The sequence below is a fragment of the Neoarius graeffei genome, chromosome 8 (assembly GCF_027579695.1).
Source record: "Neoarius graeffei isolate fNeoGra1 chromosome 8, fNeoGra1.pri, whole genome shotgun sequence".
In the NCBI taxonomy this organism is placed as follows: Eukaryota; Metazoa; Chordata; class Actinopteri; order Siluriformes; family Ariidae; genus Neoarius; species Neoarius graeffei.
Genome location: NC_083576.1, coordinates 74,352,931 through 74,380,517, shown reverse-complemented (window position 1 = coordinate 74,380,517; position 27,587 = coordinate 74,352,931). Strand labels below are relative to the sequence as shown.

The following is a 27,587-nucleotide window of genomic DNA, read 5'->3' as shown; positions in this document are numbered from 1 at the left end:
GAGACTGCAAGCCGTTATAAAAGCCAGAGGTGGTGCAACTAAGTACTAGTGAGGTGTTTTGAATGTTCTTTTGTCTGTCTTTCATGATTCCATATTTTTTTCCCTGTGCTTGGTCTATAAAAGTAACAATTACTGACTTCCACAATGCTTTTTCTTCATTTCTTTTAGTTTCTGAAGGCCAAGAAGGTGCACTTTGGAATGACTTTATTATTGTATCATGTTTGTGATCAGTTTGTTCTACAGAATAAAACGTGTGAATGAGTGCTCATCCAAGACTGGTGATGCCATACTTTTTGCCAGGGGTTGTAGTTTGTGAAACAGATTATATTGGTTTCAAACTAAATGTAGAGGAAATGGCCATTTCCTGTACTACGAACAGTGAAAACCTCACTTTTCACAACATCTGACACTGAGGTGAGGATTTGTTCCTTCTTACAAATTACAGGTTCAATTTAACTGTTTAACGTGAACAAACTAAACTAAAACACCACAAAATCCACTCAAAAGGATGAGCTCAAGAGTTCACTATACTTCAATTTTTTATTTTCACCTTCCAGAGGTGAGATTATACATAGATACTACATAGTTATGCAAAAGACATGAAGTTCATCTGCAAGTGGTGAACACATTCACAAGCCAAGCAAACCAGTGAAAATTTTCTTCAACATGAAAAGATCTTCATGCCGTTATTTATTTTATATGGACACTTACGGACCAAAAAAAAAGTTGAATTTTGAATTGGTCAGCATACACTCTTCGGTTGGGGGAGCAGGCCCACCATCCCAGTTTTCCCAGTCTGAAGGCACTGCTGCATCATAGAAGATGGGTGTTAATCACATGACCACCCCAAACCTTTTCAGTACCTTAAACATCTTTGGCTAAATCTCATCCACTCCTGCAGCTTCACCATGATCGTGGGTTTCTAACCACCATATTAACCTCAGCTGCAGAGGTTGACTCAAACACCAGAGATTTCTGGTACTGCCTCCAAAAATTATAGCCTGTCTATTGGGTTTAGATGTTCCTCATAGCGACAGCCAGTCGAGGCCAAGGTCACGCCTACCATCCCATTAGCTATTCTACACCTTGTTTAAATGTCACTGAACCCTATTAGTCAACTCCAACTGTATTGGTTATATTTACTGATTTGGAAGACCCTTTCATCCAAAGCAACTTCTAATTGACCTTTCCAGCTTAAAGTTGAAGGAACCTGACTGAGGGCCTTAACGATGGAAGCTTTCGTAGAGCTTCTGTACAGCTTTAACTGCTGAGCCACCAAGGCCTTGTTTGTATGTACAACACCTGAGAAAAAGGAGTCAATGAGACAAGACAGGTTAGCTGTAAAACCCATATTGTATTCTACACTGGTTGAACGAACACTCGTGATAAGTTTAAAAAGGCACAAGAGCATTTTCTCTTTATAACTAAAATGAATACTGTTTTGTAAGGGCTTACAGTAATCAGTCAGTCACAGAACCGAGGAAATGGCTTTCTAGAGCAGCACCTGACTGAAGCTGCTCACTCAGAGTTCCCACATCCCTTTAACCCACCAAAAATAAAACGTTACAAAGCATGCAAAAATTTAAAAAAAAAAAAAAAAGTGCATATCTAACATGAGTTCTTGTTTTGTTTGACCTCCAGAACCCACCCCTTTATCAGAATAAGAGCAGAAATATGACCAATGGCTACAGAAATTTAAAAAAAAAAAAAAATCCTTTTGTTTGATTCTTATACCAACAATTAAGCAAGTACTTGGATAAAAACACACATGACTTGCAACAAATGCAGTAAGGACACATTTGAAATAAACAGGTTTTACAGTAGTACAGCAAAAGGAGTAAAACCCACCCAAATTGAACACAAAGGCTTATGAATCTCTTCAGATATATAAAGGCTATTTACATATATAATGGTGCACGCGCCCACTGAAAAGTTTATACCTAGGAGAAGTATGGCATTTTTAAGCCACATATTTTCTTATTTGGGTCATTCTAAAATTCAGGGTACATTTCGCATCGGAGATAAACCTTGTTATTTTTCCACAAAAGAAACTTGTTGAATCAGTTGAGCAATAATGAAAATTATGACAAACTGGCACCAACAATAATGCTTGATGTACATTTTAGACTCAATTTATCCATAAAACTTTAACTAAAATGACTCCCACCCCTGTAGTGGTTAGCGCTGTCGCCTCACAGCAAGAAGGTCCGGGTTCAAGCCCTGTGGCCGGCAAGGGCCTTTCTGTGCGGAATTTGCGTGTTCTCCCCGTGGTTTTCCCCCCCACAGTCCAAAAGACATGCAGATTAGGTTAACTGGTGACTCTAAATTGACCGTAGGTGTGAATGTGAGTGTGAATGGTTGTCTGTGTCTATGTGTCAGCCCTGTGATGACCTGGCGACTTGTCCAGGGTGTACCCCGCCTTTCGCCCGTAGTCAGCTGGGATAGGCTCCAGCTTGCCTGCGATCCTGTAGAACAGGATAAAGCGGCTAGAGATAGTGAGATGAGATGAGACGAGACTCCCACCCCTCCCCCCACATTATTGGCCATCTGTCTTCGACTTGAGTCATATGGCCCTTTTCCACTACCCTTTTTCAGCTCACTTCAGCCCAACACGGCTTGCGTTTCGACTACCTCCGAGCAGCACGACTCGGCTCGCTTCAGCCCTACTCAGCACCCAAAACTCGCATGGTTTTGGAGTGAGGCTGAAGCGAGCCAAACCGAGCCGAGTGGGGCTAGGGGTGTGAGGAGACACTCCCCTGTGCACTGATTGGTGAGGAGTGTCCTCACATGCCCACACATGCCCTAACGACATCACGTGATGTCCACCCACTTTCGCTAACTCCACCCAATGTGTCCACCCACTTCCAGCCAGCACGGTTCAGCGCGGTTGTAGTCGAAATGCAACTCCAACAGCCCCACTCAGCTCAGCCCTACTCAGCCGCGTTGGTAGTGGAAAAGCGGCAATACATTCAACTCGAATAAACATGAAGTGGTTCAGTCCAACAGTCTTAATGGTTCTTTAATAAAAAAAAAAATAAAAAATAAAAAAAAAAAATAAAAAAAAAAAACACAGCCGCAGTAGTATCAGCAGAAGAAAGGTAGTTTAAAGTGGCACAGAACATTTGGTCTAGAACATTAAATAATCAATACATTTACATACAAATTAAAAATACAGGATTTTTAACAATCCAAAATTGCACTTTTCCGATTATGCCCAAGAACGAACATACAGATCCTCATTAGAGAGGACTCTCCCAAAACAGATGAACGTCTCCATCTAACTACTCTACAAGATACAGGTAACCACAACCACCGGACACCTTCAAAATCAGAAAATCAAGAAATGGTTCGGCGCCAAAGGGCAAGGATGTGTTATAAAAAGCAGAAGTGTGGCATTTTCAGTTAGGAACATGACCCCACTCATTTCTCTTAAAGTGGCAGTCAGTAAAGCCAAGGGCTTTTCTAAGGAAAACCATAGATTTTAAAAACAGTAGTAGTAGTAGTTAACCTCGGGGGGGGGGGGGGGGGGGGATGACATTATAAAAGCAGAACTGCAGTCCTTCAGTCAGGTGCGATAGGTCATTTCTGCAAATTAAAAACGTGGAGGTGAAAGTGTTGTGCGCATCAGGGTGAGGACAGTACGGTTTTAATGTACATAACGGTGGTGAAGTTTAGCAGCATGGCCACGTGCTCGTTCCCTGGCAGCTCCACCAGATGCACAGGCTGCTTCTGCTCAGCGATCCAGCGTTTACATTGTACGGCGCTCAGCATGTTCACTGTACCGTCTCCCTCGCCATTCACCACCTCGGGCTCGGCGTCTGGGAACGTGCTGTAGCGATACGCCTGCGCAGTGGCGATGCCTGTACCGTACAGACAGTGCACAGGAACCCCAGGGGCCTGTAGAGCCTGAACCAACGACTCCGTATCCTGGCGCATGGCCCAGCCATCCTCAAAACCAAGGTCTTTGAAGAAATGCTCATAATCGTTCACGGTGTAGTTGGCGCTGGGTGTAGAGACGATCGGCGTGTCATTCGGCCACGTGTGCGCGTAAGGCAAGAGCCATGCCGTGGACACGGCCGTTCGCTGTTGGGTGCGGATCTTCAGAGGGCTGATCACTGGGATACGGTTATTGTCACCTGAACAAGAGCAGGACAATTAAAGCAAAAAAATAAAAAATAAAAAAAATTAACAAAGTCTCATTCATATTAAAACTGTACATCAATTTTTATTCTAGCTACATTCACTGGATTTACGCAATTGTGTGTTTCGATTGGCTACTCTACTACTAGGCTATCAGCTCATATACCGCGAGTAGAGAGTAGAGGAAAAACAAAATGGTTCAGCAACACGCTCTGCCAGAGGATGAAGTTAAAACTACTTGAAAAACAACCCCCCCAAAAAAAAGGCAAGAACATTTTTATTTTTCAAAAACTATAGCATTTTTCATAAATTGCTATTGCCGTTTTGCCAGTTCACATTCCAAGCGGAAACTGTCGGATGTTATGTATAAAAAGTTATCAAAGTTTGCAAAAAATAAAAAGGCTCAGTTTCTCAAAATCCAGTGAATGTGGATAGAATAATGCTGGGCATACACTGCGATTTTTGGCCCGATTTTCACTCGTGCGATTATTTTGGAGATCGGGCCGAGTTTTGGCTCAATCGTGCGTCTCGGATCATGTAGTATACATGGGGTAACGACAAGCGATTAACACCTCACGACCTCCTCCCGATCAATCGGATGAAAATCAAACCTGCTTGAAATCCGAGCATCGGATTGTATAGTGTGAGAACAGGAATCGTAAGCTGCGCGCTGTTTACCTCTGCGATTCACTCGTACAGTGTGAGCAGCAGCTGAATACTGCGATTGAAGAAAAAAATAAATAAAAAATAATCGCGCAGTGTATGCCCAGCTTAAAACAGTTATTCCACTCAATCTCATCGTACATGGCTTATAGCCGACTTGGTGCTACGCATCTCGTCGGCTATCAGCTCACGTACGACTCAATTTTGTGGAACAACAAATATTGGTCATTTCTATTATACCATGTTATTTGTAAAATATACTGTCTAGTTCAGATTATATTCAGTTACTAAGAATAAATATTAAACTGAGTAAAAAGGTGTTGAATTAAATATGTAGCATAACTTAACAGTTAAAGCTAGCATAGGGGATTTATTTTCAAAGTATTTTTGGTTATATTTCTGGCTCAGGTGGATAAGGCGCCATACCATATATCCGGGGACCTGGGTTCGATTCCAACCCGAGGTCATTTCCCAATCCCTCCCAGTCTTTCTCTCCCCTGCTCATTTCCTGTCTCTACACTGTCCTATCCAATAAAGGTGAAAAAAGCCCCCAAAAAAATCTCTTTAAAAAAAATAAGTTAGGCATTTCGTTACACATGACCAAGACATGAGGGAGCTGGATATGATAACACCCTCAGTCATGGACGACTCCTCCAGCAGCAAGGAGCGTTCGCGTGTTTTGGAAGCAGTGGGTGGGATTTTTCGATTGGATACTTTCAAAATCTAACTAACTTTCTTTAAAAGGAGAACTGAAGGCAAATTTATCATCAAAATTCTCATCTGTAGCCGCTTTATCCTGTTCTGCAGGGTCGCAGGCAAGCTGGAGCCTATCCCAGCTGACTACGGGCGAAAGGCAGGGTACACCCTGGACAAGTCGCCAGGTCATCACAGGGCTGACACAGACAACCATTCACACTCACACCTACGGTCAATTTAGAGTCACCAGTTAACCTAACCTGCATGTCTTTGGACTGTGGGGGAAACCGGAGCACCCGGAGGAAACCTACGCGGACACGGGGAGAACATGCAAACTCCGCACAGAAAGGCCCTCGCCGGCCACGGGGCTCGAACCCGGACCTTCTCGCTGTGGGGCGACAGCACTAACCACTACACCACTGTGCCGCCCTCATCAAAATTCTATTTCTCATTTTATTAAATATAGGAACGCAATTTTGATAGCCATTTTGTCACTGCTATAGCAAGTTGACTCATCAGTCCATATGTCAAAGCAATGGCCGTAAATGAGATTGGTTGAGACCTGTGCGAGACCTCGTAGGACGGAAGTAAAACGTACAGCGGAAATCAAAGCGACCAACATCTGCCAACGTTGTCAAAAAAACACGCGCGCCCTCTTTCGAATGCTGATGTAATCAAGCCGGAAGTAGTTTTTAAATAGCAAATCAGGAAAGTTTGGGGGGGGAAGAGAGAAATACATAATCATTTAAACTTGTTTTTGTGCAATACTTCGTTTGGAAAACAGTTTTCAAAAATGGCGGCACGGACACTTCACGTTTCGAAGTCTCGCACAAGCCTCGTGAAGATCGTGTGGATAAGCGACGCCTGCCGTGGACCAAACAAACTAAATTCAACACGGCTAAAAACCGAATAGGCCGATAAGTATCATATTTAATTGCAATTAGTTGCCAATACGAGTTACGATATAAGGGTTACTAAAATGTAATTGAACAACACATTAAGAAAGAAAGAAAGAAAGAAAGAAAGAAATAAAGCAAGTTTAAAGATGACTTCAGTTCTCCTTCAAGTACTCACTTTCCTCATTGTTGGGTGCAATATCACTGCTCTTGTTTACAGTATTCATACAGCAAAAGGTGTTTTATTACGAAAAAGGTATTCAAACCCTTATCACCTCATCTTGTTGCAAATGTCACGGACTGGGATTTTCAACTGACAAGCCATGAAGCATTTTTTAATGGTGCTTTTGGAGGAAAAACAGGTTTCTGGAGACCCTTTTACAGAACTTGGTACAAAGTTTGAAACTAAACTGCAGAACACTGGACAGCTCTAATATACAGAAAGTGATTATTTTTTTTTACCACTGGCCATAACGCGCAGTGTCTTGGCTACGCCAGCCCATGGAGGGCCCAGGCACACAAACGCTTTGATGTATTTATCCTTCCAGGCCTGTGGCTGCTGGTTGAGGAAGTAGAGTGTGTACATGTTGCCCATGCTGTGAGCGATGAGGACCACCGGACCACCGTACTTCTGCGCCATCTCTTCAATCATCAGCTGCAGCTTCAGGAAGTACTCCTTGTTCTCATCTGGAATAATGAAGAGCCCAATTACAGATTTATTAAATAACAATAAAACATGAGTAAACGCCTGAGAATACAGCTGTATTTTTGCTTGGGGTGCTAAAGCATCTTTTAAAAAAATAAATAAATAAAAAAAATTTAAAAAATTGTTTAACCCTTTGATGTAATATGCAAAAGCACCTATATTAAAAGGATATGGGACATGGATTTTTTTCTGGGCATAATTATGTATAAAGGACATAAGAAATGCCATCTAAATCACTGCAGGGTGTCAAAAATGTGAAAAACATCACATTATTCAAGTTTTTTTTTTTTTATACATCAGCGTAAAACAAGGATTCGTTAATGAGCTAGGTGGTCACATGACCCATGACGTAACAAAAACTTTCCAAGGAGCCAGCGCTTGGGAATCTAATGTAAACAGGTTACCGAAATGGACACCATCGACAGTGATATTCCCGATGTTTCACAGAGATGTGAAGTTAGACCCTATCAATTCGAACCGATAGCTGGAAATTCACATGAACATGGATCTTGTCTTTACTCTGACGGGTCAGATGATTCTGAGAGTGAGAGTTCATTCAATCCCCATGAAACTGAAAGCGGTCGGCTCGATAACACTTCCTGGTAAGTTAAAAACAATTCTGCTCAAAGGCTAATGATCTGTTGAAAGTATTATTTTTGTATCATACATTGAAAGTTCATCATAGATCTAGCTAAAGTCCGTTGCAAGCTAGTTTCTTTTTTGCTGATATTTTTCGAGATTGACTGAGATACAATGCTTCCAGAGTCCGAGATGAACATTCAAAATGGCGAAACGAGTCAGAATTATGATAATCAATAATTGATACACCCAAAATTATAATACTAATCCTTACCTCGGCTTTCAGTCGCTTAGCGCAGAGGTCTTCAACGGGGTGGGGGTGGGGTGGGGGGGGTGGGGGTGTCGCGAAATCGCACCGGATCACTCATCAACAAAAATATTCCTGCCCTGTCCCCTGGCCTCCGTGCAGGGATGCAAACAGCGCGCCTTTCGGCAGATGCTGCCTTTTTCACGGCTGAATCGCACAGATCCGATTTAAAAAAAAAAAAAACGATATTAATTCATGAAACATGAAGTATAAGGATGAGAAAAAAAAAAAAAAAAAGTTTAAATCGGGAAGCTGCGCACATTTGTGCAGCCTGGCACAAATGTGCGCAGCTTCCCGATTTAAACTGTTTTTTTCTCATCCTTATACTTCCTGTTTCATTAATTAATATCGCTCAGTACCTGAGTATTAATGTTGAAAGAATCCTCAGTGAAATGGTCCGAACACAGTTTGTGGGAAACAGTAGGTGCAAAGTTTTCTCAACAGGTGTTCTGTAAAGTTATCCTACCTCTTGGATTTGTCCTACCAAGCCTACTGCGCATGCGCGAAGCCTACTGCGCATGCGCAGGTGAGCCCACACTTTCCTCAGCTTCGGGTCCTTGGGGAATGCAAAAAGACTTACTCCAGGGCATTTCCCATTGGAATTATTGCAACCATAAGCAGCACAATACACCATGATGTCCAATGTACTTTAAAGACTATAAAAACAATTTTCTTGTCATCCACTTCTCCATTCATCTACCCGCTTGTGCTGTGCCCGAAAGTTTTTGTGACGTATGATCACGTGACAGCGGCTCTTCCGGTTGCAAAAAATGCATATCGGAAGTCGAGCAGAAATGCCACATAATCACGAATATAACGATTTTGCTGAATTTAATAGATAATTTTGTATTTGTTGATGCAATTAATTCATATTTTTAATGGAAAGAAACTGATATAGCATGCTTGTTTCATGTCCCATATCCTTTAAGACATCTAATTTTACAGCTATAGTCAGAGCAAACAAACAATAGCAGTACACAGTTCTTGCTTTTTTTTTTTCTCCATTACCCAGATTTTTTTTTTTTTAAATTCTAGATGTACATTTGTGCCATAAAGGAAAAAAAAAAAAAAAAAAAAAAAAGCTTTCTCCCTCACACCACTTCTGTCACGTCTCGAAGACATCAAGGCCTGGATGGCCTTGAACTTTTAAAATTTTAATGAAAAAAAACAGAAGTGATGGTGTTTGGCCCCAGCGGCTCTTGTGAACCCTTGCCCGTTGATTTGGGCCCTTTGGCAGACTATGTAAAGCCAACAGTCACAAACTTGGGTTTTAAGATGGACAGTGATTTTAAATTGGATCGGCAAATTAGTTCCATAGTGAAGTCTACTGTAGCTTCTTTCAAATTAGGCAGCTGGCAAAAGGTGAAGCCTTTCCTTGCACAAACACACCGAGACAGTAATCCACGCCTTCATAACATCTTGGCTGGATTACTGTAATGCACTTTATTTTGGAGTTAGCCAGTCCTCCCTTGCACGTCTCCAGCTGGTGCAAAATGCAGCCGCTCACCTCCTAACTGGAGCACGTAAAAGGGAGCGCATAACTCCCATCCTGGCCTCCCTCCACTGGCTGCCTGTGCACTTTAGAGTCCATTTTAAGATTCTTTTATTTGTTTTTAAGTCTTTAAATGGTCTTGCCCCCCCCCCTTACCTCTCTGAGCTCCTTCAACCCTACGCTCCTGCTCGGTGCCTCAGGTCAGCTGACTTGCTGCTCCTGGAGGTACCGAGGTCCAAACGGAAGCTCAGAGGGGACAGAGCTTTCTCCATTGCTGCTCCAAAATTATGGAATGAGCTACCATTGCACATTAGGCAAGCTTCCTCACTGTCCATTTTTAAAACCCATTTTTACTCCTTGGCTTTTAACTCCACATGAGACTCTGCTCGTTTTAGTGTTTTTATGGTTTGCTTTTATTTATTGTTTCTAATTGCTTTTAATTGCTTTATGTCTTATGTACAGCACCTCGTTTTCAACTACAGTTGTTTTAAAGTGCTATATAAATAAAGTTGAGTAGAGTAAAGACATCTGAATGTAATACATTCATTTTCTCATCTTCAGTCCTCACTATCTTAGTGTTGCTGTGCATCCAGGGCCCATCCCAAGAACAACGGACACGTTGGAAACTCTGCATAGCAATTTGAGCTCAGGATCGAACCAGAGTCCCTGAAGCTGTGACGCAATGCTACCTGCTGCGCCACTGTATCTCCCCAAAGGAATGTCTACATCTACAGTACTGCGCAAAAGGCTTAGGTACCCCGTCCCCCCATACAAACTTGGTTATAGATTTCTATTTTATGACCTCTACATTATCAAGTCAGTACAAAAACAAATTTACAGTCCAAAACATTCGTTTTCCAGCGCAAAATTAAACGTTAGAGGAAAAAATAGTTTGTCTCCGAGCAGCATGAGAGACCACTTTTCAGATTAAAATAATTTTAAAAAAAGGGACCGTCAGAGTGTCCAGAAGAACTGTAGCTGGTTCTGCAAGATGCTCAGTAAAACCTACAGTAGTGTGCATCAGTTTCCCCCTAAAAATGAAAAGTTCCTCCGATCATGATGCATTTTTGTTTTTATGTTCCTTTTGGTAAGAAAACACACTGGGTGAAATATTGACAAAATTAAAAAAAAAAAAAAAAAAAAAAAGTTTAATGGTGGCACCAGGAGCTCAAAGTTATGGAAAAAGCTGCTATTTTATGACAAAATTTCGATCACTTTTCATGAAACATTATGGCACCTTATAGAGTATACCAAATATCTTAGATACACATTTTTAGTACATATTCTAAATCTATTATCAAGCACAGTTTGAGTTTTAGCTGTTCACTGAATCATTGTTCAACTACTTTTAAACAATACAAATGTATTATGAATCACATTAATGCTTCTCAATCCCTTGCAAAGGTTCTTAACATGATCTCTGGGTCACAAGAAATCAATAAATGGAGTCCAACATTGTGATTCAAACCTTACGCGAAAACATAAAATAAGCGTTTTTTGGCAAAAAAAAAAAAAATGAACCTCATGGTGCCACCATTAGACTTTTGAATATGGTCAAAAAATTTTACAGGATGTCTTTATTGGTGAAAAGGAACACCCGAACAACAATGCATCAGATTTTATGAAAGTGAGGGCAACTGATGCACCCTAAGCTCATTTCCTTATGAAAACTGCATTCACTGTACCTGAGACTATTTTTTTTTTTTTTAAGCAAAGGGTCGTCTCACACCAAATACTGACTTCATTTAATTTATTATAGCTTACTGGTCTACAGCATTTCCTTACATGTGCCCAAGACTTTTGTACAGCACTGGATATTATTTTGATAGCAAAATATTCAACAAAAGAAAAATAAATATACATCTCCCAGCTTGGAGGCAACATTATAATTTTATCATAAATGTTAATGGCTTGTATCCATTACTAGTTCTTGGTTTTGGCCAAAATTTATTAGACTTGCTGGTAATTAGGCACCAAATCAGATTTCTAATTTGCTAGGGACTATAATTCCACCCATGATGCTCTGCAGATCTAAGATACAAGACATCATGAAACATAACCAAAAGAAAAGGGGGGGGGGGGGGGGGGGGAAGAAGAGAGATGATATAATTACATACTGGGAGCCTTTCTCCAGTCGTAAGGTGCCCCTCGGACATCTTCGTCTCTGGTGTAACCCCAATCCACCAGGGCTTGCACTATAGTAAAGAAGTAGATTCCTGTAATGGATTTCAAAAACACACATACAAGCATGAGGAGGAGTGCAGAAGTTCTCAGCACATCAGGGTGCATGTGTTAGTTTTCACGGTGCTTCTTGCAGTGAACTGAAAAGGCAGCAGTAGCTTTCAGATCCTCTCAACATTTCACTTTCATGAGATTAAATTTAAAAAAAGCATGCTGAAGCTGTCCACAAATGGCTCCTGCTTGCCTGTGCCACTGCTGAAAGCAAAGCCGTTACTCACCCACGCTGCGTTTGCTCGGGTCAAGGTACTCCAAGCCAAACGTCTGGCCAAAGCCGGGCACTCGGATGTCCACGCCTGGAGGTGCTTCAGTAGTTTGAGTAGTGCGATTGTAGATCAGCCTGATGCACAAAGTGAGAAATATAGAGAGGACTCCCCTACTATATGTACAAACAGTTAGTTCACAGTACTAAACAAGAAATATTCACCCAAAAGGTGTAAAATAAAACGTGCACAAGCACAATGGATTCAAGATTGTGCTACAGCTTACAAAGGGGAAGTATTAGTAGTCCTGATATCCCAATTTTAAGGCGTTCAAGTAATCCAGTTCTGTCAAATCAGTGACTCTACGTTACGTTAATGCCATTTAGCAGACACTCTTATCCAGAGTGACATACAACATACCCAGAGCAGCCTGGGGAGCAGCAGTAGTTAGGGGTTAGGTGCCTTGCTCAAGAGCACTTCAGCCATTCCTCCTGATCCAGGGAATCAAACTGATGACCTTTTGGTCCTAAAGCTGCTTCTCGAACCATTAGGCAATAGCTTCCTCATAGCTTTACATCCCAATTATTCAGCAGTGAAAGGAGGAAAAGTTTATTAAATAAAACCCACCCCACGGCTACTAAACCTCACATTTTTAGCCATTGCTAGTTACTCAGTTCCAATATGCCTATGCCATTCTCTATTCCTGTGTTGATAAGAAATAGAAAAACAGAGCACATTTAACCCAGGGGGTAAACCAATCTAATCTCCTTCCTGTTTTAAAACAACAGAGTGCACAAGCAGATATTACTTCTAGACTTTCTGTAAAGCTAGCTCTTCTGAACGTTAGATCACTTTCAAACAAGTTATTTTTAATTAATGATCTTATCTGCAAACACAAACTTGATTTTTTGCTTCTAACTGAAACTTGGCTGGATCAAGCAAATAGTGCTACCACCCTTATTGAAGCAGCTCCCCCAAATTTTAATTTTTTGAATGTTACCCGACAAGGGAAAGGTGGAGGGATCGCAAATATATTCAAAGTCTCTTTTCAATGTAAGCAATCCTCACTTGGTGATTTTACATCCTTTGAACACTTATGTGCACTTGTTACCACCTCTCCTAACATATTAACTATTTACAGGCCTGAGACATTCAGCCAAAGTTTTTCTGGAAGAGTTTGGTGAACTGTTGTCAGTCATTTGCTTAGAGTTTGATTGTCTTATTATATCTGGGGATTTTAACTTGCATGTAGATAATACTGAAAACACTTATGCCAGAGAACTCCTTGCACTTCTTGACAACTTCAACCTAGTACAACATGTACAGTGGCCAACCCACTCTCGTGGTCATACCCTTGACCTCGTCATCACAAAGGGTCTTACTGTTTCTACTACTGTTGTTGACCTGGCCTTATCTGATCATTTTTGTGTTTTCTCTGATGTTTCTATGTCTCCTCACATTCAGAACAGCTCAACGACTATGGGTAGGAGAGTCATAAAAGACAACACATGTGCTCTCTTTGAGCAAGCTCTCTCTCAGAACTCAACCAAAATGTCAGACTCTGTAGATGATTTACTGGAAATGTTTAATTTAAATATGACCCAAATAATGGATGATATTGCTCCATTCAAAATCAAAAGAGTCAATGATAAGCAGAAAGCACCATGGAAGCAGTACCCGGCTGTTAAACTGCTAAAGAGAGAATGTAGAAAGACTGAAAGAAAATGGCGCAAATCTAAACTTCACATCCATTATCAAATCCATAAAGAGATGCTTTGTAAATATAATTATGAAATTCGTAAAGCAAGGCAGTCTTTCTTCTCCAACATCAACAGGAATATGAACAATGCCCGTGTGCTATTTTCAACAGTAGAGAAGCTAACAAATCCCCCACCACAATTAGCACCTGAACTTCTCTCAGTTAATAAATGCAATGAGTTTGCATCCTTCTTCAAAGGTAAAATTGATAAAATACGGCAGAATATTGCTCATAATATATCTCAGTTGCAAAAAATTGAAAAACTGCAATCACCAATGACACAGATAGATAACTTCAACACAATGTCAGAATTTTGTTTAATTGATTATGAGACTCTTGAAAAAACTGTACAAAATCTCAGTTCCTCAACATCTGAATTGGACATTCTGCCCACCAACTTTTTTAAGTCTGTTCTTCATCTTATAATTACAGATGTGCTTCAAATTATAAATACATCCCTAGAGACTGGCGTTGTTCCTGTGTCCCTGAAAAAAGCCGTTGTAAAGCCCCTACTTAAAAATAATCTGGATCCTTCAGTATTAAATAACTACAGGCCAATATCAAATTTACCATTCATCGGGAAAATCCTTCAAAAAATTGTCTTCAATCAATTAACTGCCTTCTTGATATCAAACAGCCGTATTGATAATTTTCAGTCAGGATTTCGTGCCAATCATAGCACTGAAACAGCGCTGATTAAAGTTATAAATGACATGCGTCTTAATACTGATGCAGGCAAAACATCGGTCCTGGTATTACTGGACCTCAGTGCAGCTTTTGATACTGTTGATCACAACATACTGCTATATCGACTTGAACACTGGGTTGGGTTGACTGGTAAAGTTATCAATTGGTTAAATTCATACTTAAAAGATAGAAGCTTTTGTTACCATGGGAAATTGTTCCTCAACGTCAATGTCCTTGACCTGTGGTGTCCCCCAGGGGTCGATTCTTGGACCATTACTTTTCAACCTTTATATGCTCCCACTTGGGCAAATTATCAATAACAATTCAATTTTGTATCACTGCTATGCAGATGACACCCAAATTTATTTTGCTTTATCACCTAATGATTATGCCCCCCTTGAATGTCTACCAGTGTATCGATCAAATCAACAACTGGATGTCACAATTTTCTTCAGCTGAACACAGATAAAACAGAAGTAATTCTATTTGGGAAAAAAAGATGAAAGACTCAGGATTACCACTATTCTTGACACAAAAGGGATTAAAACTAAAGAAATGGTTAAAAATCTTGGTGTTTTCATTGACAGCGAGCTAAACTTTGACAGTCACATGAAAGCAATCACTAAAACGGCATTTTATCACCTAAAACACATTTCCAAACTAAGAGGACTTATGTCAAAACATGATCTGGAAAAACTGATACATGCCTTCATCTCTAGTAGGGTTGATTACTGCAATGGCCTTTTCACAGGCCTGCCAAAAAAGACCATCAAACGACTTCAGGTGATTCAAAATGCAGCGGCGAGGGTTCTCACACGAACAAAAAGAACAGAGCACATTACTCCAATTCTAAGGTCCCTTCACTGGTTTCCAGTAAGCTACAGAATTGACTTTAAAGCATTGCTGCTGGTGTACAAATCTCTAAAATGGTACAGGGCCCAATTACCTCTCTGATATGTTGCAGCGGCCTAACCCAATCAGATCTACCAGATCGCAACAGAAAAATTTACTATTAAAACCTGTTGTTAAAACAAAGTATGGTGAAGCAGCTTTTAGCTACTATGCAGTGCAGCTATGGAACCAACTCCCAGAGGACATTAAAAATGCTCCTGCTGTTGGCAGCTTCAAATCTAGGTTAAAGACCAAGCTGTTTTCAGATGCTTTCTGTTAAATAATTAATATTGTCTTCTTTACATGTTTTAAAATCTTTACTTTTACAGTCTCTGCATGTTTCAAATTTTACTTAACTTTTATTCTATTTTATTCTGCTGGGTTTTTTTCCCCCCTATTTGAACTTCTACTTCATTTTATTATTTTATTTCTACTATTGTTTATTATATTTCTTCCCATTTATTTTATGTAATTTTATTCTCCATTGTTTACCGTTTTGCTTTTACTTCTGTAAAGCACATTGAACTGCCACTGTGTATGAAATGTGCTATATAAATAAACTTGCCTTGCGAGAAACCAAAATCTGAGTACAGAAATCATGTTGCCTTGCAACAGAAAGTGCATGACCTAGTCAGTGAAGTGCAAAAAAACTCCATGCTTCCTTCTACATTTCTAGATGCATCAGATGACAAACCAAAGAAAATGTGAGAAGCGTGTGAAGTTACTAATGTGGGCATGAGTCACAACTTCAGCAGAGAAGTTGAGTCACGCAAGAACCTGCTAGCAGAGACAGTCAGTTAGTGTCTCCGACTTCCCGAAACTTAAAGGCAGGCAGCCATGCTGATTGGACATCACTTGCTAAACTCAGGGTTTAGGAGACATGATTATGAGCAGGCATTCTACATTGAAGGGGCATCATCTTTGTTAGATCAAAAATTCAGAGTTCTTAATGGAACGCAACATAAATTTACTTAGACGTATAAACTAAGCACATACACCAAGTTTGTGGACACCTGATCACATCTATGAGGTTCTTCCCCAAACTATTGTCGCAAAAATGGAAGCGCACAATTGTATAGATCATCTTTTGTATGCTGTAGCACTGCAATTCCCCTTGAATGGAACCAAGAGGCCCAAACATAGCCCACAGCATGACCATGATAAAGATATGATTAGCCAAGGATGGTGTGTAACAACTTTAGCATCATACACAGAGCCCTGACCTCAACCCCACCCCGACAGAACACCTTTGGGATGAACGTGCCCGATCTCAATAATACCACTGTGGCTGAAAGATCCCTACAGCCACACTCGAACATCTAGTGGAAAGCCTTCCCAGAAAGGACACTAAAGAGGGGACTAATCTGGAATGGGATGTTTAACAGGGTGTGATGAAAAGCTGAGGGCGTAGTGGACGCCTGACGACGTCACACGCTCAAAACAAGATCTGTACGCTGCAGCTTTGCTACAAAACATCATGAGACTGATGCACATGATGCGTCTCACATGGGATGCAACTCAAGAACCAGTTTCAGATGAGAACAGCTTCCAAGCTGTCTGATCCATCAGAATTGTATGCCTCTACGATCATCAATTCCTTTCATCAGTGCTGGCTTGTTTTTCTAAAGACAGTTGTGGATTGCAAAAACTCATTGCGTCAAGACTTGCAAAAGGAAGTCATGGTGGAGAGGAAGAAGCAGTCCAAATGTGTTCAGACTCAGAGAATAACAGCTACACTGACGTGGAAAACCTGTATCGGCCTACTTTTTTTCAAAAACGCACAGAAAATTGACCAGGAAATCAATACAAAATTGTAAGGATAAGCAGAACCAATAAGGGCATCAGTAAACAATTCCCATCCCTGCTTCTCACCTCATATTATCGATCCAGCAGTCGATGGCCACAGGCACCAACAGCTCCAGGTTCAGCCACAGCGTGAAGTACTCGTCCGTCTTCTTGTAACAGATGTAGTGAACGACGCTGGGTTTATCCAGCTTAGCCTCCAGCTGGTTCCCGAGATCACCTGGAACTGTACGGGGAAGGGGAAGAAAAAAAAAAAAGCCAGTTAAAGCCATTCAGAGAGGAATCCAGCAGGGCTGTTCGTTAAATGAAAACTGCAGGTTTTACAACTTACTCCAAAAATGTTGGGACGCTGTGCAAATTAAACAAAGAGTGCTCTAAGAGCACAATATCCCCCTCTGGCAACTGTGCCATAACTCTGGTAAAATGCAGCTGAATTGAACAAAATTACTCCAAAAATTGAGAGTTGATAGACAGAGCCATGACAATCGCCCTTCGGGCTTTTCGGCCAACAGGGGATAATAAAAATTGGGAAGGAAGTTGATTTCAGAAAGCAAGCACACCTTGATGAAATTGCCAAAGTACAAGTTTGTTAATAATCAAGGGCATAACTTGTAAAATATGCCCAAATTAAACGAAATTTCAATGTGTGTATAACTGAGAAAGCCTTTTGCCAAGTTTGGAGAAATTCCTCCACAAATTGAGAGAGGAGTTGATTTCAGAAGGAAGAAAAAAAAAAAAAAAAAAATTTATGAAATTGTCAAATTATAACCTTGTTAATCCAGGGCTGTAATTCTGCTAAGATGCGGCCCAACTTTACGAAATTGTAACATGCGCATTACCGACATGTAACAAAGAATCCTGCCAAGTTCTGTGAAACTCCTCCCCAAAAAAAAAAAAAAACGGTTTATTTCAGAAGGTGAGAATCCTTCCTGGGACAGGCGGCTGGACATCGCCACGACAATCCCTGTCGGCCAGTGAGGGATTTATAATAATTACAAAAATAAAAATTAAAAAAAAAAAAAAAAAACCCACACAGAAATCTGGAGTGTGTACAAGTATCCCCTCCCATAGTCAATACTTTATAGAGCCACCTTTTGCTGCAATTACAGCTGCAAGTCTCTTGGGGTATGTCTCTATTAGCTTAGCACATCTAGCCACTGGGATTTTTGCCCATTCCTCAAGGCAAAACTGCTCCAACTCCTTCAAGTTAGATGGATTGTGTTGTTGTACAGCAATCTTCAAGTTATGCCACAGATTCTCAATCGGATTGAGTTCTGGGCTTTGATTAGGCCATTCTAAAACACTTTAAAAAAAATGTTTCCCTTTAAAATCACTCCAGTGTAGCTTTACCAGTATGTTTATGGTCATTGTCCTGCTAGAACGTGAACCTTCGTCCCAGTCTCAAACCTCTGGCCGACTCAAACAGGTTTTCCTCCAGAATTGCCCTGTATTTAGTGCCATCCATCTTTCCTTCAGTCCTGACCAGCTTTCCTGTCCCTGCAGATGACAAATATCCCCACATCATGATGCCACCACCACCATGCTTCACTGTAGGAATAGAACTCTCAGGGTGTTTGGTTTGTACCACACATGGCATTTCCCATGATGGCCAAAAAGTTCAATTTTAGTCTTATTTGACCAGAGACTCTTCCTCCATGTGTTTGGGGAGTCTGCCACATCCTGTTGGGCAAACTCCAAATATGTTTTAAGCAATGACTTTCTGGCCACTCTTCCATAAAGCCCCACTCTGTGGAGTGTACGGCTTAAAGTGGTCCTATGGACAGATATTCCCATCTCCGCTGTGGATCTTTGCAGCTCCTTCAGTGTTATCTTTGGTGTCTTTGTTGAATCTCTGATTAATGCCCTCCTTGCCCGGTCTGGGAGTTTTGGTGGGTGGCCTTCTCGTCAGGTTTAACGGTGCCATATTCTTTCCATTTTGCTATAATGGATTTAATGGTGCTCCATGGGATATTTGTTTATAACCCAACCCTGATCTATACTTCACAACTTTGTCTCTGACCTGTTTGGAGGCTCCTTGGTTTTCATGTTGCTTGCTTAGTAGTGTAACAGAGTCAGGGTCCTTCCAGAACAGGTTGATTTGGTGACAGGCCATGTGACACTTTGTTTACACACAGGTGGATCTTAGTTAACCAATTATGTGACTTATGACATGAATTGGTTGGATCACAATAAAACAGTTTGCACCTTTAAAGTTGTAGGCATGTTGTGTAAATCAAATGGTGCTAACCCTCCAAAAAGCCATTTTAATTCCAGCTTGTAATGCGACAAAACGGGACAAACACCAAGGGGGATGAATACTTTTGCAAGACACTGTAAAAGGGAATATTACCACTTAAATTTCTTCGGCTTGTTTCTGAAGGTCAGGTTATTGGTTCTCTGTGTGCTGAGGCAACAGATGTGAAACGAAGCTTTAGGATAAACTCTCTGACTCACCCTGATATCAGCACATATTCAAACAGTGACTTGTGTTCTTGCTGAACATTAGATAAAGCGTTCAAGATATCGCCATTGACTTTTGGTTAAAACAACCTATTACAGTTTAATTTGTAAGCCTCATCATTGCTGCCCTTTCCTTTTCAAAAACCGCAAACCTGCTTCACAGCCATTTGGTTAAGCTATATTTTAACTTGTGAATAATGCAGAACACGCGCTTCTGTTTTGAGACAAGTGAGACGCACAAAAGACACCCCACATACCCACCACTATATGGCTGAACAATCCTAGTTCTTCCTAGATGTAATTGTTTCACAGCAGAGCGCGCAATAATGTACAATAGGAATGCGTGTGACTTCACCGTAGACAGACGAAACATAGCTCTAATGCCACAAACGTGCACAAAAGAGGATCTAGTTGATGAGAAAGAGCACTGCTGCACAATTAACAGATTTAGCAAGAAATCAGAGCTCTTTAGAGACCACTAAAAGCTTTTTTTTTTTTAAGTACAAATGTCATAAAACTTAAATAATTAAGAAAAGGACAATAAATTAAAGCAATACTTCGTTAATAGGCCATTATATTCTACTGCAACATTTACAAATGTGGGTAACAAATTGTTAAGAAAATGGAAAAAAAGGGGTCGTTTTATTTTAACACAAGGAATATTGAAGTTAGTAAAGATAAATGTTGCTTTTTTCGGTAATAAAATCAGTTAAATTTTCAAAAATATGGGAAAACTTGGTCGCAAACCCAATATCATGAACTGAATTGAATCATGAATTGTTGCATGCCTAGTGGGCATCTGTGAGCAAATGTATACAGAAGAGGGTGGATCATACCTGTCAACCCTCCCATTTTTCCCGGGAAATCCCTTATTTCCCGCTGTCTTCCCGTTTTTTTATTTTCCCAAAAATATCCTGTATTTTCACATTATATAAACGTCGGTAGGTCCAGAATTCATGACGCGCCTCTGACAGGAATTTACAGCAGGAAGTCGGGCCATGAATTCACGTCCCCGCCCTCTCAGGCATCAGTAATTACATAACTACGTCCAGAGGCGAGGCTGAACAAGTGATTAGGTCCAGTGTTGCCAGATTGGGCGGTTTCAAGTGCATTTTGGCAGGTTTTGAACATATTTTGGGCTGGAAAACGTCAGCAGTATCTGGCAACACTGATTAGGTCTGAGGTGAAGATGGCGATGCTAACAGCTAAGAAAAACATTAGCCTCTCTTTCTTTGATGATTTCAACAAGTGTGTGGCTGGAATGTTCCCAGACTCTTCCATCGCAAAGAAATTTTCCATGGGGAAAACGAAAGCCTCCCAAATAATCAAAGGTAAGCTACACAGGTTTACATTAAGTATGTCCTGGCTAAGACCTCATAAATAGCCTAGTGTAAACTAATTGGTGTATTAACTGTTTTATCCACTCATTGTCTATTTTATTTTCTATCTGAAACTTACCCATTTTAAATCACTCTTGGTCATCTATCTATCCATCTAGTGTTCCGAGGCCATGACTATGGTAAAACCATAATAAATTGCAATGGAATTTAATTTATTGACTGGTTATATAATAACCTCTTATTTTAACATAAGATACGCATTTTAGCCCTTAATTTGGGAAATAACTGGTACCACTGAAAGCAAATAAATAAAATGTGTAATTTATTCACAAATGCACTCTATAAACCATAAGCATATTGAGTTTGGGTCTTGGCTATCACCAACATGCACCAGAGTACAGGAAATCACAAATACTAGACAGAAAATTGCCCCCCATTCAACTACACACCCATTTTTGGTGAAGGGTATGACTTTCCGAAATTTTCCCTTATTTTGAGTTAAAAATCTGGGAAATATCCCTTTTTTTCAAACCTCAAAGTTGACAGGTATGGGGTGGATAGCACTTCCCTGTCCCTGTTGTTTCCACTGCTTAGTGACTCTGCAATGGTAGCAGAAGTTGGGTTCACATGTGTTATGCCCCTTTTCCACCAAAGCAGTTCCAGGGCTGGTTCGGGGCCAGTGCTTAGTTTGGAACCAAGTTTTCTGTTTCCACTGACAAAGAACTGGCTCTGGGGCCAGAAAAACCAGTCCCAGGCTAGCACCAACTCTCTGCTGGGCCAGAGGAAAGAACCGCTTACGTCAGCGGGGGGGACGGAGTTGTTAAGGCCAACAACAAGACCACGAAAGATCGCCATTTTTAAGCGACGAGAAGCAGCAGCTGTACAAACGTGAAGTCCTCCATTATTATTATTGTTGCTGCTGCTTCTTCCGTGTTGTTTTTGCTTCGATATTCGTGCCAAGGTTTATGCAAACGTAGTGACGTAACTGACGTGGCTTCCCTTAGCACCGTGAGCTATGGAAAAGCAAACTGGTTCTCAGCTGGCTTGCAAGTTGAACAAGTTGTGAACCAGCACCAGCCCTGAACCAGCCCCGGAACTGATTTGGCGGAAAAGGGGTATTAGAGGAAGTAGATCTTTCGCTCCCCTGTATTGTCACATCAGGGATGGCTGGCAGGTGAACAAATTGAGGAAGCCAATTTAACGAAAACAAGTTAATTATTTGAGCAATTGTCAGACGTGTTTTTTAAAAAAAAAAAAAAAAAAGTGTAATTATAGATAAAATTTAAAGTGTTTATTCATACAAGTTTATCCCTTTGAAATAAACCTAATATTTGTGATCATGATAAATCTATTGAGTTGCAGCTTGTTTTATTTATGCCGTTGTTCAGCAATTCCTGTACCAACATCTTTTAATATTTCTTTATGACTCCTTGCTTTTCTTTAATTTTTGCAAACTTTTAAGCTCTATCCTTATATGTATTATTTGTTTGTCCAATTCTGAACCCATTACAGAAAGGACGTAAAGTAACACTAATGTGCAACAGTAGAGAAAGAGCACGTACGTGTGTGTGTGTGTGTGTGTGTGTTTTCCTGCCACCTTCATGTGACTGGAGGTCATATGAATCTCCACACGGGCACAAGGCAACTGGAGGAAAATAATTAACTCCGTCAGGCTTCTACAGTCGATAGGACATCCTATTCCCCCAATTTCAGGATGTTTGTGTCACACAGTCCACATTTAAACCAGTGAAATTGTCCTAGTTTGTAGGTTACATCAATTCACACGCCAACACAAACCAGACTAGAACAGCTGTTTTAGCTGCAAATATTACTAATAATTTACACTATTTCATGACTGAACTTTTGACAAGGTCTCACAAGCACTCCAATCTCAATAGACAAATACATTTGACAAAATCTTTAGATTAACTTAATTCCACACTACATGGTTGATTTGCACATCCATCACAGTCTGGTTCAGTGCAGCCACAGACAGGACAGGAACAGACTGCAGCGAACAGGAAGGTCAGCAGAAAGGATTTTCGGTGCTCCCCTATCCAGCCTCGAGGATTTGTACATTTCAAACGACGACGCAAGCAGAGAAAATCATTAAGGACTCCTCGCATCCTAATCACAACCTTTTCCAACTCCTCCCTTCCTACAGGCACTAAAGAGCACTGCGAACCACAACCACCAGACATAAGAGCAGCTTCTTTCCCCGTTCCATCAACGTCATAAATATTTGACCTGATCCAGCCTCGCCATTATACTACTCTAAATATCCTGCATAGCATCTGTACATGGTGTACTGTTTAGAAGTAATCTTGGTCACATGTACACAAGCACAGTGAAATTCCTCCTCTGCATTTAACCCACCTGATGCAGTGAATAAACGTATGCACGCATACGTGAGCAATGAGCGCGCGCACATACCCAGAGCAGTGAGCAGCTACGCTACAGCACCCAGGGCACAGTTGGGGCTTAGGTGCCTTCACAACTTCAGCTATGATACAGAGGGACAGAAGAGTGGTGACCCTTTGGGCCCAAGGCTGCTTCGCTAACCTTCAGGCCATGGCTGTTTATACCATACATATTTATAATGCGCTCCATCTATAGGAGGCATGTTATCGATAGACATGCATAATATACATATTGTATACAATTCTATCCACATTCACTGGACATGAGCAACCACACACTGATTGGCTACTCTACTACCAGGCTATCCGCTCATATACTGCGAGTAGAGAAAAACAAAATGGCGGCACGCGTTGCTGGACCCAGGACAAAATAAAAACTCTACTTGAAAGCAAAACTCGACAACAAAATATGGAATGAAACTAATAACATTTCACAACTTGCTACCATCATTTCGCCACCTTGTTTACATTCTAAGCGGAAATGATTCTCGGATGTTTTGTATAAAAAAAGGTTTTATCAAATCTCATTCTCATTATCTCTAGCCGCTTTATCCTTCTACAGGGTCGCAGGCAAGCTGGAGCCTATCCCAGCTGACTACGGGCGAAAGGCGGGGTACACCCTGGACAAGTCGCCAGGTCATCACAGGGCTGACACAGACAACCATTCACACTCACATTCACACCTACGGTCAATTTAGAGTCACCAGTTAACCTAACCTGCATGTCTTTGGACTGTGGGGGAAACTGGAGCACCCGGAGGAAACCCACGCGGACACGGGGAGAACATGCAAACTCCGCACAGAAAGGCCCTCGCCGGCCATGGGGCTCGAACCCAGGACCTTCTTGCTGTGAGGCGACAGCGCTAACCACTACACCACCGTGCCGCCGGTTTTATCAAATCTGCAAAAAAAAAAAAAAAAAAAAAAAAAAGCTCCGTTTCTCAAAATCCAGTGAATGTGGATAGAAGACAACAGTTATTCCACTCACTCAATCTCATCATACATGGCTTATAGCCGACTCAGCGCTATGCACCTCTTCAGCTATCGGCTCATGTACAACTCGATTTCGTGGAATAATTGTTAGATATATTGTATATTAGATATTTTTATGCATATAGATATTGCATAATACAGATTTTTAGACAGTGTGTAACACACATGAGGGAAAGTCAAGAAGTTCTACAACAGATGTTATAATTTCAAAAGAAGTTAAAAAAAAAAAGAAATACAAAGAGGGGTAGCACTGTGGTGCGATGGTTAGCACAGTCACCTCACAGCAAGGTGGTCCTGTGTTCGAGCTCAGCGGCCGACGAGGGCCTTTGTGTGGAGTTTGCATGTTCTTCCCATGTCTGCGTGGGTGTGCTCCGGTTTTCCCGACAGTCCAAAGACATGCAGGTTAGGCTAATTCTTCTTTTGGCTGCTCCCAATTAGGGGTCACCACAGCAGATCTTTCATCTCCATTGCTCCCTGTCTTCCACATCCTTCTCTACCACTTTCATGTCCTCGCTCACCACATCCATGCATCTCCTCATTTTTATTTGCCTGGCAGCTCCATCCTCAACATTCTCCTTCCAACATGCTCCGCACCTCTTCTCAGGATGTGCCCATACCATCTCAGTTTCATCTCTCTTAGCTTAATTCCCAAGCTCTCCACATGTGCTGTCCCTCTGATGTGCTCGTTCCTTATCCTGTCCAACCTCCCATCGCAAACCTTAACATCCCCAACTCCACCACCTCCAACTTTGCCTCCTGTCTCTTCGTTAAGGGTACGGTTTCCAATCCATACATCACAGCTGGTCTCACTACTGTCTTATACATCTTACCCTTCACTTTTGCTGGGACTTTCCTAACATAAATGACTCCCGAAATCCTTCTCCACCCTGCCTGCACTCTCTCACCTCACTATCGCAGCCCCCATTGAATTGGTGGCTCCAAATTGACCATAGGTGTGAATGTGAATGGTTGTTTGTCTCGGTGTCAGCCCTGCGATGACCTGGCAAATTGTCGAGCCAGGGTGTACCCCGCCTCTCGCCCATAGTCCACTGGGATAGGCTCCAGCTCGCTTGTGACCCCTGTAGAACAGGATAAGCGGCAACAGATAACCCCGATTCCAAAAAAGTTGGGACAAAGTACAAATTGCAAATAAAAATGGAATGCAATAATTTACAAATCTCAAAAACTGATATTGTATTCACAACAGAACATGGACAACATATCAAATGTCGAAAGTGAGACATTTTGAAATTTCATGCCAAATATTGGCTCATTTGAAATTTCATGACAGCAACACATCTCAAAAAAGTTGGGACAGGGGCAATAAGAGGCTGGAAAAGTTAAAGGTACAAAAAAGGAACAGCTGGAGGACCAAATTGCAACTCATTAGGTCAATTGGCAATAGGTCATTAACATGACTGGGTATAAAAAGAGCATCTTGGAGTGGCAGCGGCTCTCAGAAGTAAAGATGGGAAGAGGATCGCCAATCCCCCTAATTCTGCGCAGACAAATAGTGGAGCAATATCAGAAAGGAGTTCGACAGTGTAAAATTGCAGAGTTTGAACATATCATCATCTACAGTGCATAATATCATCAAAAGATTCAGAGAATCTGGAAGAATCTCTGTGCGTAAGGGTCAAGGCCGGAAAACCATACTGGGTGCCCGTGATCTTCGGGCCCTTAGACGGCACTGCATCACATACAGGCATGCTTCTGTATCGGAAATCACAATGGGCTCAGGAATATTTCCAGAGAACATCATCTGTGAACACAATTCACCGTGCCATCCGCCATTGCCAGCTAAAACTCTATAGTTCAAAGAAGCCGTATCGAAACATGATCCAGAAGCGCAGACGTCTTCTGTGGGCCAAGGCTCATTTAAAATGGACTGTGGCAAAGTGGAAAACTGTTCTGTGGTCAGACGAATCAAAATTTGAAGTTCTTTATGGAAATCAGGGACGCCGTGTCATTCGGACTAAAGAGGAGAAGGACGACCCAAGTTGTTATCAGCGCTCAGTTCAGAAGCCTGCATCTCTGATGGTATGGGGTTGCATTAGTGCGTGTGGCATGGGCAGCTTACACATCTGGAAAGACACCATCAATGCTGAAAGGTATATCCAGGTTCTAGAGCAACATATGCTCCCATCCGGACGACGTCTCTTTCAGGGAAGACCTTGCATTTTCCAACATGGCAATGCCAAACCACATACTGCATCAATTACAGCATCATGGCTGCGTAGAAGAAGGGTCCGGGTACTGAACTGGCCAGCCTGCAGTCCAGATCTTTCACCCATAGAAAACATTTGGCGCATCATAAAACGGAAGATACGACAAAAAAAAAAAAAAAAGACCTAAGACAGTTGAGCAACTAGAATCCTACATTAGGCAAGAATGGGTTAACATTCCTATCCCTAAACTTGAGCAACTTGTCTCCTCAGTCCCCAGACGTTTACAGACTGTTGTAAAGAGAAAAGGGGATGTCTCACAGTGGGAAACGTGGCCTTGTCCTAACTGAGGTGTTATGAAATTTAAAGTCACCTAATTTTTCTCTTTAAATTATATATATTTTCTCAGTTTAAACATTTGATATGTCATCTATGTTCTATTCTGAATAAAATATGGAATTTTGAAACTTCCACATCATTGCATTCCGTTTTTATTTACAATTTGTACTTTGTCCCAACTTTTTTGGAATCGGGGTTGTAGATGGAATGCAAAGAAGGAATTCTCTTATGGAAATAATCGCTTGCAGAAGTGTTTAGACTTAAATGAAGGACATGTAGAGATTGCATTGTATATATCTGGATCACTAGAGAGACACCAACTGCCAGAACCGAGTTTCTTGTGTGTGTCAACAAACATGATTCTGGTTCTGGTCACCACCTGTCCAGTCACGCGCTACTACAGTAAACACGTCAACAAGTCATCATCAGTAAACAAGACCAAAAAGGACCATTAAGTTTTAAGTGTGATGGAAAAATACCCGTTTTGTAAATGCATTAAACTTACTCAGAACCACAGGAGGCCGGTCCGAGCACAGCTTCCCATCGGAACACTTTAAACTTCTGCTCTGGACGAATGAAGCTAAAAACAACAAGCGGATAAACAAGCCGAGCTGGCGACAACAAGTCATCTTCCAACGAATCATTGAAGGGCTACACGGAAAAACGACGCCTCTGCAAAAGAAACTAAATCATTCTGAAACCGAATAAAGCCATGACAAAAGCTAAAACCGCCAGCAAAGTGAGAAACAAGTGCAAAATTATCAAACACCGACACTGTGACTGCGCGCTGTGAGCCTTTTAAAGGCGAGCT

The 27,587-nt window shown here is 41.3% G+C and overlaps 1 protein-coding gene across 1 annotated transcript; it reads right to left on the bottom strand.

Annotated features, from left to right (window-relative positions):
• Window positions 1-557: 557 nt before the first annotated feature.
• On the bottom strand, window positions 558-27,587 carry pla2g15 (phospholipase A2, group XV). Its single transcript, XM_060928235.1, has 6 exons — window positions 27,282-27,587; window positions 17,130-17,286; window positions 11,939-12,057; window positions 11,597-11,695; window positions 6,858-7,082; window positions 558-4,136 (listed from the first exon to the last, which is right to left on the bottom strand). Exons 1-6 carry the CDS (start codon window positions 27,418-27,420, stop codon window positions 3,625-3,627), a joined length of 1,251 nt encoding a protein of 416 aa, XP_060784218.1. The 5' UTR covers window positions 27,421-27,587; the 3' UTR covers window positions 558-3,624.

Excerpts from the sequence above, each read along its gene's own strand:
- pla2g15 (XM_060928235.1), bottom strand. The coding sequence starts at position 27,420 with ATGATTCGTTGGAAGATGACTTGTTGTCGCCAGCTCGGCTTGTTTATC. Across the intron at positions 12,058-17,129 it reads TGCTGGATCGATAATATGAG|GCTGATCTACAATCGCACTA; the intron begins GTGAGAAGCAGG and ends TTTGTGCATCAG. Across the intron at positions 11,696-11,938 it reads CCCGAGCAAACGCAGCGTGG|GAATCTACTTCTTTACTATA; the intron begins GTGAGTAACGGC and ends AATCCATTACAG.